At 42.3% G+C, this 13,979-nt stretch overlaps 1 protein-coding gene and 1 long non-coding RNA gene across 5 annotated transcripts in view; both read left to right on the top strand.

The window, feature by feature from the left end:
- Positions 1-3,303, top strand: part of LOC118396697 (protein phosphatase 1 regulatory subunit 21-like) — a 54,053-nt gene extending 50,750 nt beyond the window's left edge. Inside the window, exon 22 of the mRNA XM_052470750.1 lies at positions 1,217-3,303. Coding sequence (XP_052326710.1) covers positions 1,217-1,249 — 33 coding nt within the window. The 3' untranslated portion in view covers positions 1,250-3,303. The remainder of the gene's footprint in view (positions 1-1,216) is intronic.
- A 3,138-nt stretch (positions 3,304-6,441) lies between these two features.
- LOC118361404 (uncharacterized) lies at positions 6,442-12,422 on the top strand. 4 transcript variants are annotated; one of them, XR_008071067.1, is made up of 5 exons: positions 6,442-6,751; positions 7,338-7,462; positions 10,768-10,968; positions 11,398-11,438; positions 11,500-12,422. It is a non-coding gene; the product is annotated as an uncharacterized LOC118361404 (long non-coding RNA). The 4 variants fall into 4 exon arrangements; XR_008071064.1 differs by having other exon boundaries at positions 11,398-11,682; positions 11,744-12,422; XR_008071065.1 differs by having other exon boundaries at positions 11,398-12,422.
- The last annotated feature ends 1,557 nt before the right edge of the window (positions 12,423-13,979 follow it).

The raw sequence follows: 13,979 nt of genomic DNA, 5'->3' as shown, positions 1-13,979 counted from the left end.
GATCAAACCCGGATCTGTAGTGATGCCTCAAGCACCGTGATGCAGTGCCTTAGACCGCTGCACCACTCATGAGTGGAAACCCTTAACAAGAGTTGCAGTCTGTTTTGGAATGGGTGGCCAGTAATAAACTGGTCCTGAACATCTCTAAAACTAAGATCATTGTATTTGGGACATATCATTCCTTATATTCTAGACCTCAGCTGAATCCGGTAATGAAAGGTGTGGCTGTTGAACAAGTTGAGGAGACTAAATTTAATTGACTTAACCTTAGATTGTGAATTGTCATGGTCAAAACGGATTCAATCGATGTAAAGATGGGGAGATGTCTGTCCGTAATAAAGAGAAGCTCTGCTTTTTGGCACCACACTCCTAAAAGCAAGTTCTGCAGGCTCTAGTTCTACTTAATTAAGCTGCAAATGGCCCAGAACAGAGCAGCACGTCTTGCTCTTCAGAGGGCTTATATAAATACTATGCATGCCAGTCTTTCTTGGCTAAGAGTTGAGAGACTGATTGCATCACTTATTTTTATAAGAAATATTAATATGTTAAATCCCAAATTGTTTGCATTGTCATCTTACACACAGCTGACACATACTTACACCACCAGATATGCCACTAGGGGTCTTTTCACAGTCCCCAAATCCAGAATAAATTCAAGAAAGCTTAGAGTATTGCGGTGCATTCTGGAAAGTATTCAGACCCCTTGACTTTTTTCCATATTTTGATACGTTACGGCTTTATTCTAAAATGTATTAAATATTTGTTCCCTTCAATCTACACACACAACCCCATAATGAGAAGGCAAAAAACTTTTTGGGGGAAATGTTTGCAAATTTATACAAATAAAAAAAATAATTCAGACACTACTCAGTACTTTGAAGTGCCTTTGGCAGTGATTACAGCATCAAGTCTTCTTGGATATGATGCTATAAGCTTGGCACACCTGTATTTGGAGAGTTTCTCAAATGTTTCTCTGCAGATCCTTTCAAGCTCTGTCAGGTTGGATGGGGAGTGTCGCTGCACCCCAAAAAATTGTAGTTCTGTCCTTGAGCTGTTGTCTATTAATGATCTGTATTATCATGTTTTCTGTGGACCACAGGAAGAGCAGTTACTGCTTTAGCAAAAGCTTATGGTGATCCTAATAAAATGCCAAAATACCAACTCGATAGTAGGAAGGTGTGTAACTTAACACTGTTCTTCCTCTTGCCTTTTCCAGGGAAACTCCAAACTCCTAAAGAAGGGTCGGTAGGAAATGAGTCCATTGGGGAAACTGGTTCCATTTTGGATCAGCAGCGCACCCTTAATTGAGAGAAAGGCTGGACTATGGAACCCCCACCCACTACAGCCCTGCCAGCTCCACTCCACCATACCACCAAGATGGAGGACCCTGTTAGACTTCTCCATCAGAGGGAGGCTATTGGGGAGGGAGGAGGGGGGGGGTCTCTTATACCACTCTGCTTAAAGGAATTGTCTTTCTGATTGACACAGATAATGACTTTACGTGTCAAGTGCTTCCCAGTGTGTGGCGGAAGCTGCTGCTTGACCCTTTGCACTTTGGTTTGTGGGAGGAAGTGGAAAATGTAAAGGAAAGATGATATATTTTTCCTCCCCCCACCAACTAGTCAGGTCATGGATGCTGACTAAAGGGAATGAAGACCACCTGGCCCTGATGGTTAGTGTGTCTCTTCTCTCTGTGCTAAAAGTGGAAATGACGGCGATTTGACATATTCATTAATCAAATTGCTCTTAAGTGGGAGAAGGATATCATGTGAGCAAGTCAAGTGTTAAATTGTGTGCCTGACTGGCTGTCTGGGTTATTGTCTTTGTCTAATAGGGGGACTGTAGACTGTCATGCCAGGCTTTGAGAGGGACTGCTAATTATTATAATTTCATTTTATATTTGGACTATTTTTAGATTCAATGAAAGATTATTTGTGCAAAATTGTGACTTTTGAGGGACTATGTTCATTATATTTACCGCATTTTACTTGAAGGGCTGCCCCAGATGAAATGAATCAATGAGTGACATATTCATTTGACATTAGCCTTGGATGCCCAGGCTTCGCTCTTTAGCGGAGGCCTAAGACCGAAGCTAGACACACACTTCCATACATTCCCTTAAAGCTGGATTCCTTGACGGTGAATCAGCCACATCTGTTTGCGATATTACAACAACAAAGAAGTTAGGATTTTTTTATATTTAAAAAAAAATAATAATTACAACGCTCCTCACCTCCGGTTTGTTAACAAAACAAGAACTGCCGTGGGGTGGACAGTAGCGCTGTTTCCCTGACTGAGAATTCCATCTTTATCTAGATGTCCCATCTGTCCTCGAGAACGGATGGAAGAATCTGACAGAATGACATGGAATAGATCTGACCCGATTACCCAATCAAGTCTAACATGACAGATCTGTTCCACACCTTACATTTCTATTTGAACTAAAAATGATCTGTGATGTTGCACAAGGTAGAGTTCATAAAATGGTGTCCGTCTGTGATGTTTCTCTAGCAGTTGTAACACGAAAGTGTGTATGGATGTGCACTGAGAACTATGCTTGTGTCCCAAATGACATCCTATTCCCTACATAGTGCACTACTTTTAACCATTGCCTTACGGGCCCTGGTCCAATGTAATGCACTAAGGATTAATGCGGTGCCATTTGGGACACAGCATGTCGCACCACAGTCTTCAAACCCATGTATCATGTATGGAGAGAAGGGTTAATGTGAATATAATACATTATTGTACCGTGTACTTTAACAGAAATATACAAAAAAAGAAAAGCATTCGTTAAAGTTTTCCCATAACTATTTTCCATGATGACTCAAAGAAATTACAAGTCGATGATCAATGGAAAAGAGCAGAAACACAAACTAATCAATCACTCACCTGCATTTAATACTTGATTATTGGGTCCCAGAGATCTGAAAATATTTGCCTATTGCTAGGCAATACACACACAAAGGTCTGCTCTTTTGAACCTTCTGTAAGACTCATGGTTTGTGTACCCATTACAATTGTATTATCGGCGTGTTGGCAAAACTAAAGTAGTCTACCCCTTGTCTGACAGTGTAGTGACTAATCTAACAGTTCACAATTAACAGCAGGGTTGTGTTCATTAGAGCACACCATAGCTAAACTTTTAACAATAGAAAATGAAAGTCCAGTTAGTAAGTTGCTGTTTCACTCAGTTTTTGAACATTTGCTTCCATTTTGTACATCCTGAAAACAACCCTGGATGCTTACTGCTTTTGTGTTCCAGTGACATTTATAGTGTGGCCAATAAAATGAATAATCCTATCCTGTGCATTGTTTTTACCAGTTTAGACTGATATTTAGTCGGCTTGGACAAGTGTCTGACTAGTGTTGGCCAGTGTCTGCCCAGTACTAACCATTCCATTTCAAAATTTGAGGTTTGCCAACATGCCCTACACTACTGAAATCTGTATCTTCACAATGTAATCTGACAGTCCAATGTACAGTCTTAAATTTACATACACTTAGGTTGGAGTCATTAAAACTCGTTCTTCAACCACCCCACACATTTCTTGTTAACAAACTATAGTTTTGGCAAGTCGGTTAGAACATCTACTTTGTGCATGACACAATTTTTCCAACAATTGTTTACAGACAGATTATTTCACTTATAATTCACAGTATCACAATTCCAGTGGGTCAGAACTTTACATACACTAAGTTGAATGTGCCTTTAAACAGCTTGGAAAATTCCAGAAAATGTAATGGCTTTAGAAGCTTCTGATAGGCTAATTGACATTTGAATCAATTGGAGGTGTACCTGTGGATGTATTTCAAGGCCTACCTTCAAACCCAGTGACTCTTTGCTTGACATCATGAGAAAATCAAAAGAAATCAGCAAAGACCTCAAAAACAATTGTAGACCACAAGTCTGGTTCATCCTTGGAATCAATTTCCAAATGCCTTTAGGTACCATGTTCATCTGTACAAACAATAGTATGCAAGTATAAACACCATGGGACCACGCAGCCGTCATACCAACTCAGGAAGGAGACTTGTTCTGTCTCCTAGAGATGAACGTACTTTGGTGTGAAAAGTGCAAATCAATCCCAGAACAGTAGCAAAGGACCTTGTGAAGATGCTGGAGGAGACCGGTACAAAAGTATCTATATCCACAGTAAAACGAGTCCTATATCGACATAACCTGAAAGGCTGCTCAGCAAGGAAGAAGCCACTGCTCCAAAGCCCCCATAAAAAAGCCAGACTGGTTTGCAACTGCAAATGGGGACAAAGATTGTACTTTTTGGAGAAATATCCTCTGGTCTGATGAAACAAAAATAGAACTGTTTGGCCATAATGACCATCTTTATGTTTGGAGGAAAAAGGGGGAGGCTTGCAAGCAGAAGAACACCATCCCAATCGTGAAGCACAGGGGTGGCAGCATCATGATTTTGCTTAAGGAGGGACAAGTGCACTTCACAAAATAGATGGCATCATGAGGGAGGACAATTATGTGGATATATTTATGCAACATCTCAAGGCATCAGTCAGGAAGTTAAAGCTTGGTCGCAAATGAGTTTTCCAAATGGACAATGACCCCAAGCATACTTCCATAGATGTGGCAAAATGGCTTCAGGACAGCAAAGTTAAGGTATTGGAGTGGTCATCACAAAGCCCTGACCTCAATCCTATAGAAAATGTGTGGGAAGAACTGAAAAACTGAAAAAGCATGTGTGAGCAAGAAGGCCTACAAACCTGACTCCGTTACACCAGCTCTGTCAGGAGGAATGGGCCAAAATTCACCCAACTTATTGTGTGAAGCTTGTGGAAGGCTACCCGAAACATTTGACCTAAGTTAAACTATTTAAAGGCAATGCAACCAAATTCTAATTGAGTGTATGTAAATTGCTGACCCACTGGGAATGTGATGAAAGAAATAGAAGCTGAAATAAATCACTCTATTCTGACATTTCACATTCTTAAAATAAAGTGGTGATCCTCACTGACCTGAGACAGGGAATTTTTACTAGGATTAAATGTCAGGAATTGTGGAAAAACTGAGTTTAAATGTATTTGGCTAAGGTGTATGAAAACTTCAACTGTACATACAGTGCCTTTCAAAAGTATTCACCCCCCCCCCCCGTGGCATTTTTCCTATTTTGTTGCATTACAACCTGTAATTTAAATAGATTTTGGGGGGGATTTCATGTAATGGACATACAAAAAATTGTCCAAATTGGTGAAGTGAAATGAAAAAAATTACTTGTTTCAAAAAATTCTAAAAAATAAATAACAAAAAAGTGGTGCGTGCATATGTATTCACTCCCTTTGCTATGAAGCTCCTAAATAAGATATGTTGCAACCAATTACCTTCAAAAGTCACATAATTAGTTAAAGTCCACCTGTGTGCAATCTATTTAAGTGTCACATGATCTCAGTATATATATATATATATATATATATATATATATATATATTATATCACACACACTGTTCTGTAAGGCCCCAGAGTCTGCAACACCACTAAGCAAGTGGCACTGTGAGGACCATGGAGCTCTCCAAACAGCTCAGGGACAAAGTTGTGGAGAAGTACAGATTAGGATTGAGTTAAAAAATGTCCAAAACTTTGAACAGCCCACGGAGCACCATTAAATCCATTATTTCAAAATGGAAAGAATATGGCACCACAACAAACCTGCCAAGAGAGGTCCGCCCACCAAAACTCTCAGACCGAGCAAGGAGGGCATTAATCAGAGGCAACAAAGAAATCCAAGATAACCCTGAAGGAGCTGCAAAGCTCCACAGTGGAGATTAGAGTGTCTGTCCATAGGACCACTTTAAGCTTTACACTCCACAGAGCTGGGCTTTATGGAAGAGTGGCCAGAAAAAAATAAGCAAACAAGTTTGGTGTTCGCTAAAAGGCATGTGGGAAACTCCCAAAACGTATGGAAGATGATACTCTGGTCAGATGAGACTACAATTGAGCAATGATCCTAAGCATACCCTAAGCATACTGCCAAAGCAACACTCAAGTGGTTTAAAGGGAAATGTTTAAATGTCTTGGAATGGCCTAGTCAAAGCCCAGACCTCAATCCAATTGAGAATCTGTGGTATGATTTAAAGATTGCTGTACACCAGCAGAACCCATCCACTTGAAGGAGTTGGAGCAGTTTTTCCTTTAAGAATGGGTAAAAAATCCCAGTGGCAAGATGTGCCAAGCTTATAGAGACACCGCAAGAGACTTGCAGCTGTAATTGCTGCATAAGGTGGCTATACAAAGTATAGACTTTGGGGGGTGAATTATAATTAATTGATTTAATTCTAGTCTGTAAGGCAACAAAATAGTATTCACCCCCTTGGCATTTTTCCTATCTTAAGCCACTGTATGAATGAAATAAGAGCTAGCTCAATATAATTTGTTTTGTGTTAATACTGTAATGACCTGGCTAGATCATAAAGGAACAATTGTCCAGACAGAGGATTGAGTTAACGAATTGACGGTCTATTAACCCAATTTAACACAGGCTACTGTTTGGCCGTAGCCCACGCCAAATAACTGAAAGGTACCCTACAAACCAACCGTGACCTTCTCTTGTGAAGGCCAAACGTAATAGAGAGAACAATGGCCAAACTTGGTCTTAGCCTCCAATGCTCCATCCCCCTGCCCAAACCACCCTCCACGCCACTCCGCCAACCACCAGGGTGCCCGGCATCAGAACATTCCAGGCATTCCCGTGCTTGGCATGTCGGACCCCGCGAACACTTGGTACTGGTAAGTACAACACAACCCACTAATAGCCGAACACATGGCTGTCTGTGCGGGTCGCTACAATACTAAAACGTCTGTTGTTAGGGCGTAATGACTCACCACAAAGTTAAACTTCAGGCTTCTTCAGGATATAGCTTTGACAGGCTACTGAGTACTTGTGGAAAAGATCATCGTAAAGGTAACGTTAGCTTTATTTCATCGCGGATTTCGGAACACAGTTGTTTATTTAGTTGAATTAAGGTGAGTTTCAGTCATCGATGTTCTTGAAAACAATTCCTGTCGCTAGCTAATAATGTATAATAAAGGGCGGTAATAATTTATAGTTAGCTGGCTAAAAAACATTGGCCATGGTGCCAAACCAGCATGACTTTTGCCGTGTACAAAACAACTGGAAATTGGTAATCTCAGACTTCAGTGAGTTCAACACAACTGCGAACTCAGATGTTTTTTAAAGAGCTGAGCTCCGACTGGGAAAACCCGTTTTGAACGGTCATCCAACTCAGAATTCCATGTCGGGAACTCGGTCCTCTTTCTAGAGCTCTGACCTGAAGAACACTGACATCATGATTCAATCTTGTTTTTCCCCCAGAGTTCCCAGTTGTCTTGAAAGCACCATCAATCCAGAGAATGCCAGAGTTTGATGACAACATTTTGACAAAATGTGCCCACAAGGACTGCAGCACCACCTTCCTGTTCAAGTGAGCATAGCACAAGGTGAGTCCAAAAATGTATTGTATGCTGCTGCATAAATTATATAATATGCCATTGAGATGTGTACAGTCCCTTCGGAAAAGTATTCAGACCACTTGACGTTTTCCAAATTTTGTTACATTAAAGCCTTATTCTAAAATGGAATAAATAATATTTCCCCATAATGACAAATCAAAAACGTTTTTTAGAAATCTTTGCTAATTTATAAAAAATAAACAGTAGGCTAAGTTATGAGGGGGAAAGGGACAAAATTATTTGACTGGACATGACTTGGAAAGGCACACACCTGTCTATATAAGGTCCCACAGTTGACAGTGCATGTCAGAGCAAAAACCAAGCCATGATGAGGTTGAAGGAATTGTCCAAAGAGCTCTGAGACAGATCTGGGGAAGGATACCAAAACATTTCTGCTGCATTGAAGGTACCCAAGAACACAGTGGCCTCCAACTGAGCAAACGGGGGAGAAAGGCCTTGGTCAGGGTGGTGACCAAGAAACCGATGGTCACTGACAGAGCCAGTACGTCACTGGGGCCAAGCTTCCTGCCATCCAGGAGCTATATACTAGGCGGTGTCAGAAGAAGGATATCATACTTGAGTGAAAGTAAAGATACCTAAATAGAAAATGACTCAAGTAAAGGTGAAAGTCACACAGTAAAATAGTACTTGAATAACAGTCTACAAGCATTCCGAGCTTGCTGCTACATCACCATGTCTGTGTCAATGACTGATTTCAACTGTATTCCAACACTTTGCACTTCAAAATAAATCTCAGCTCGGTTAAAAATACACAAGAATAACTCTCTTTTATTTATCATAGTGATTCAGGAGTAACATTAAAACAGAATAATATTCCCCACCAACATTAGACAAATATACAGAAAACCCTCAAAATACCGAAACAGGTACATGAAGTCAATGATGAGAGAATTTGAAATCAATATTATGAGATTGAGATGAACTAAAATAGCAGTGCAGATGGTACTCTTTTGCTAAGTGTAGAGATGTATTATAAGTAATGATTACGTAGGGGACTTCTGAGAATGCTAGCTCCTGAGTTCCTCTGTGGAGATGGGAGAACCTTCCAGAAGGACAACCATCTCTGCAGCACTCCACCAATCAGGCATTTATGGTAGTAGTCAAATGGAAGCCACTCCTCAGTAAAAGGCACATACCAGGCAACTTGGAGTTTGCCAAAAAACACCTAAAGGACTCTCAGATCATAGGAAACAAGATTCTTTGGTCTGATGAAAGTAAGATTGAACTCTTTGGCCTGAATACCAAGTGTCACATCTGGTTGAATCCTGACACCATCCCTACGGTGAATCATGGTAGTGGCGGCAGCATGCTGTGGAATGTTTTTCAGTGGCAGAGAATGGGAGACTAGTCAGGATCGAGTCAAAGTTGAATGGAGCAAATTACAGAGATGTCCTTGATGAAAACCTGCTCCAGAGGGCTCAGGATCTCAGATTGGGGCGAAGGTTCACCCTCCAACAGGACAACGACCCTAAGCACACAGCCAAGACAGCACAGGAGTAGCTTTGGGACAAGTCTCTGAATGTCCTTGAGTGGCCCAGCCAGAGGCTGGACTTGAACCAGAACATACATCTCTGGAGAGACCTGAAAGTCGCTGTGCAGCAACGCTCCCCATCCAGCCTGACAGAGCTTGAGAGGATCTGCAGAGAAGAATGGGAGAAACTCCCCAAATACATGTTCCAAGCTTTTAGCGTCATACCCAAGAAGACTCAAGGCTGTAATCCCTGCCAAAGGTGCTTCAACAAAGTACTGAGTAAAGGCTCAATACCAATATAAATGTGATATTTCATGATAGTTATTTTTACATAAACATCTCTAAAAACCTGTTTTTGCTTTGTCGTTATGGAGTATTGTGTGTAGATTGAGGGGGAGAAAAATGTTTTAGTCCATTTTAGAAAAAGGCTGTAACATAAAATGTGGAAAAAGTCAAGGGGTCTGAATATTTTCAGAGTGCACTGTGTTCCCCTTTCATGTGTCCTACGGTTCCGTGTTGTTGTACTGGGAGAATACTGTAAGAACGGCCCATATTGAATTCTGTCGCTGTACAGTTCAAAAGTGCTAAACAAATAGTTATTGACTACGTCTGCCCTAGCTCACTCATTATCTTAATCAAAATTACGGATTGCCTCTTATCCGCTCATCATCCCCTTATGCCATAGTTTGTACATCTCAAATGTCAGTAGAAACCACATTTGTTTAAGCAAGTCAGCCATATTAGTTATGTTTTTTTTAAAGGCAGTAAATTAGCCTGAATGAACTGTTTCGCTGCTAGACCAGGCTCCGCTGATAGCCATGTGTAGCAGTGGTAAGGATTCACTTCATGGTGCAGAGAAGAAGGCTCTGCTGTTGAGATAGCTTTATGTAAGCCAAAAACAGTTTGTGGGCACCATTTGTCACCGTTATAGTGCAATGATGTATTGTTTAGTGTTGTGTAATGGCTTTGCTGGCATGCATCTAAAACATTTTGTTGAGTTTGCCCCACCAAGATTTACATGCTAAAATCATCACCGGATGTTCATAGGACTCCATGAGAAACAGGGTAGCGGGTCACAGGGATCGAGAGGGCTGACGCTAGGGTGGGACAGTGAGGCCATAGTGAAGTAGAAGACTGTAGAGACCACTCACCAAGGGAGGGGTCAGTGGTAGGATGGGAGGGAATTTGTAGATAACTGTCATTGAAGAGTACTGTCATCTGAATCTGGTCCCGGCAAGAACCACACCATCTCGCTCTTTCACACGCGCACACATATACACATGCATGCAAAAGGTCATCATACACACTAAATCAAACCAGACATAAAACAATTAGAGGTCGGCCGATTATGATTTTTTTCAACGCCGGTACCGATTTTTGGAGGACCAAAAAAGGCCGATACTGATTAATCGGCCGATTTGTATTTTTATTATTTTTTTTTTTTAATTATTTTTTTTATATAAATATTTGTAATAAATTACAATTACAACAATACTGAATGAACAATGAACACTTAATTTAACTTAATATATAAATAAAATCAATTTAGTCTCAAATAAATAAGGAAATGTTCAATTTGGTTTAAATAATGCAAAAACACAGTGTTGGAGAAGAAAGTAAAAGTGCAATATGTGCCATATAAAAAAAGCTAACGTTTAAGTTCCTTGTTCAGCAGTTTTGCCTCCCCCTGCTGCCTCACAGAAGTGCTCTCCCCTGTACTGGCTGTGGCCAAATTATTTTCTTTTAGGCTTGCCACATATCTTGCAGGGGAAAGCAACAGGTAACCTCTTCTTCCTCACAGGTCCATTACCAGCCTTTGTATCTCTCCTCCTCAAATCTGTGGACCTGGCAAGGGGGAGGCCTTTTACGAGGGTGGATGAGGCAGCAATTCTAGCATTAGGGGGTTTGCTTGTTGGTAGGTGCCGCTTAGCTGTCCTCTGAGCTCCCTTGTTGTTTCTGGATGGAGCTGGCTTCAGGTTCTTGTCTACAGAGGGACACACAGGTAGTGGCTTATTATAACACATTACACAAAGGGAAATTGCTATAGTCAAACACACAAATGTGAATTTAAGAGAACTCACCTTTGGGGGGGGGAGTCTGTTCAGAACTGGGGGCAAACATGGACGGCTGAATTTCAGGTGTGAGGGAGGGGAGGGGGGACAACCCGGTTGGAGCTGGTATCTGTTTCTTGTCTACAGAAGGACAAACAGGCATTAGTGTCTTAATGAACACAGTATATTGCTATATTTAAACATGATTGTTACATGTTATTTTAACATTTTTGGGGTAATTTATTGTTTTTCTTTTCATTGTATTGATTATTTATTGTTTGACTTGTTTATTTTTGTAAGATTTAACTACATTTATGGAATAAAAAAATATATCATAAAAAATAAATAAAGACCTCTCCATTGGGGAATTGCCTGTTCAGAACTGGAGGCCGCCATGGACGGCTACATGTCAGGTGTGGAGGTGGGTCCTTGTGTTTTCAGAACTGGAGGCTGCCATGGACGGCCACATGTCAGGTGTGGAGGTGGGTCCTTGTGTTTTCAGAACTGGAGGCTGCCATGGACGGCTACATGTCAGGTGTGGAGGTGGGTCCTTGTGTTTTCAGAACTGGAGGCTGCCATGGACGGCTACATGTCAGGTGTGGAGGTGGGTCCTTGTGTTTTCAGAACTGGAGGCTGCCATGGACGGCTACATGTCAGGTGTGGAGGTGGGTCCTTGTGTTTTCAGAACTGGAGGCTGCCATGGACGGCCACATGTCAGGTGTGGAGGTGGGTCCTTGTGTTTTCAGAACTGGAGGCTGCCATGGACGGCTACATGTCAGGTGTGGAGGTGGGTCCTTGTGTTTTCAGAACTGGAGGCTGCCATGGACGGCTACATGTCAGGTGTGGAGGTGGGTCCTTGTGTTTTCAGAACTGGAGGCTGCCATGGACGGCTACATGTCAGGTGTGGAGGTGGGTCCTTGTGTTTTCCAACACGCCGTTGGGCTCTCTCCTCTCTTTCCCTCAGGTGCATTTTTATTCTGTCACACTCCAGTTGGGCCTTTTGCACTTTCCTCCTCCTCAAGGTGTTGAGCTGCCTTATCCAGCCTATGTAGCTGTGATAACCAAAATAAAGCATTAGTCGATACACTGAAAGCGTGGATAACAAATATTCCGATATATAGAAACTAATGTTAAAACATGTTACCTTCTTTGTTTACGGTCTGTAGAGTTATCGACTGCATTGATGATAGTCCCAAAGCCTATTGAAACCTCTATTCATCTTGAGTAATAGATCTTGGGGAAACTGAGACTCTCCCTGAGACTCTCCCAAACTGCAACAAGTGAAGATGTGCAGCAACCGATCGGAGATTAGTGGGCATCACTGGGGCTGGGGGTGTAGACTCCCTGCTGTCACCTGTAGTATCTGCTGGTCATCTCAAATCTCTGAGTAGAACCTGACTGTATTTTTTTGTTGTGTGTTACAACTCTGTAAACAGTGTGTTTATTGACTAAGACAATTGACTGATTTACTTGTCTTTTTATTTGTTGAACATTAAAGAGTGTATGACAAATAAAAATGAATTTCAAGGGAGAAAAATGGCTTGCATTGAATTATTTATTTCACAGGGAATGTCATGTGTGCACCAACCCAGCATGATGTCCCCTACACCTACTGTACAAGTTAAGGTGATTTAAAATGAGATAAATGTACAAGAGTGTAACAATGAATGTTGTAAAAAAATAAATAAACGAGAAATAACATATGTAGAAAAACGACTTTAAAATGTACACACCAGTCAGAGTTTACTGGCCCTGGCACCATGCTGGGACCTCATGAGTGCCAGCCACTCCTCCACAGTTTGGTTGCCAGAGGTAGTGGCACAGTACCATACATACTGTGTCCAATTTCAGAAGTTTGGCTTATGCTCTGACTCTAGTCCCAGATTCCACCTCCTCCTCCATTTGGTGGTCCTGGAGACCTTGGGTCCACCAGCAGGAGGGGGAAGAGGAGTGGAGGTCGAGGGCAGGTCTTGGGAGACTGGAGTTGTAGGGAGGGAGGTGATAGGCAGACTGGGTGGCGGTAGAGGTGGCAGTGGCTGACTAGTGGCTGTTCTGCCACACTGTGTAGCCTGCCCCGTTCTGTCCTCTGGCAGCGGTGATGTGCTCCTGACTGCAGCGTGGAAGGGGCCTGACTCCTCCTGTAGTCCCCCAGGATGGCAGCCCACCTGCTGATCTGGTTTCCAAGCACCATCTTTCCCTCAGGATGTTTGTGGCACAGCTCAACAAAAATGGCCTCCACTGTCCTGCTGGTGTTGAGCCACTGAGCAGGTCCACAGCCATGCCCAAGCAGGGAGCTGAAGGTAGATTAATGAACAAAAGGGAACATCACGTTAATGAGAAATACACTCATGTCTTTATGTGTGTAGTGAGTTTAGAACAATGTGCAGTACGTACTGCTTCAAACTCTCTTCCCCCTTCACAGTTGAGGTCTTTGAATTGTTGAAGCGCCCCTGCAGGACTCGGTCCCGGAACGTCTCGGGGTAGGAGACTGCCGCCTTGTCTCTCTCTGGAAGATTTCCCCAGAGAGCCATGATCTCCTCTATGTGCCTATTAGAGAGCCATGGCCCCTCCAGCAGCCTCACCAGACTCTTGGCCAGGAGGACCACATGCTGGTATCCACCCCATCAGGTCCTATGTACTCCTGGAAATAGAAGAGTCATGGGGAAGGGTTGGATTACTAGTCAGGAAGAAAGGAAACTTAAGCAATGTGAGCCGTTTAGGATGTGGAAAGGCAGTCATCCTCTGTGTCCTGACTGGCAGCGGGTGCAGTGTCCACCTCCTCAGTAGTGTCATCAGGGGTTGTGATGACAGGTACCTGGGATGGGTTGAGTGGGCTCAGTGGGCGGTGGAGTGGAGAGACTGGTGGGAGACTGTCACGATTGCCGTGTGAAGGGGACCAAAGCGCAGCGTGGTATGAATGCATTCCTTTTATTGAATGATGAAAAACACGACCTAAACTGAA

Source organism: Oncorhynchus keta, chromosome 2 (assembly GCF_023373465.1).
Source record: "Oncorhynchus keta strain PuntledgeMale-10-30-2019 chromosome 2, Oket_V2, whole genome shotgun sequence".
Classification (NCBI taxonomy): domain Eukaryota; kingdom Metazoa; phylum Chordata; class Actinopteri; order Salmoniformes; family Salmonidae; genus Oncorhynchus; species Oncorhynchus keta.
This window is presented reverse-complemented; position numbering and strand designations above follow the sequence as displayed.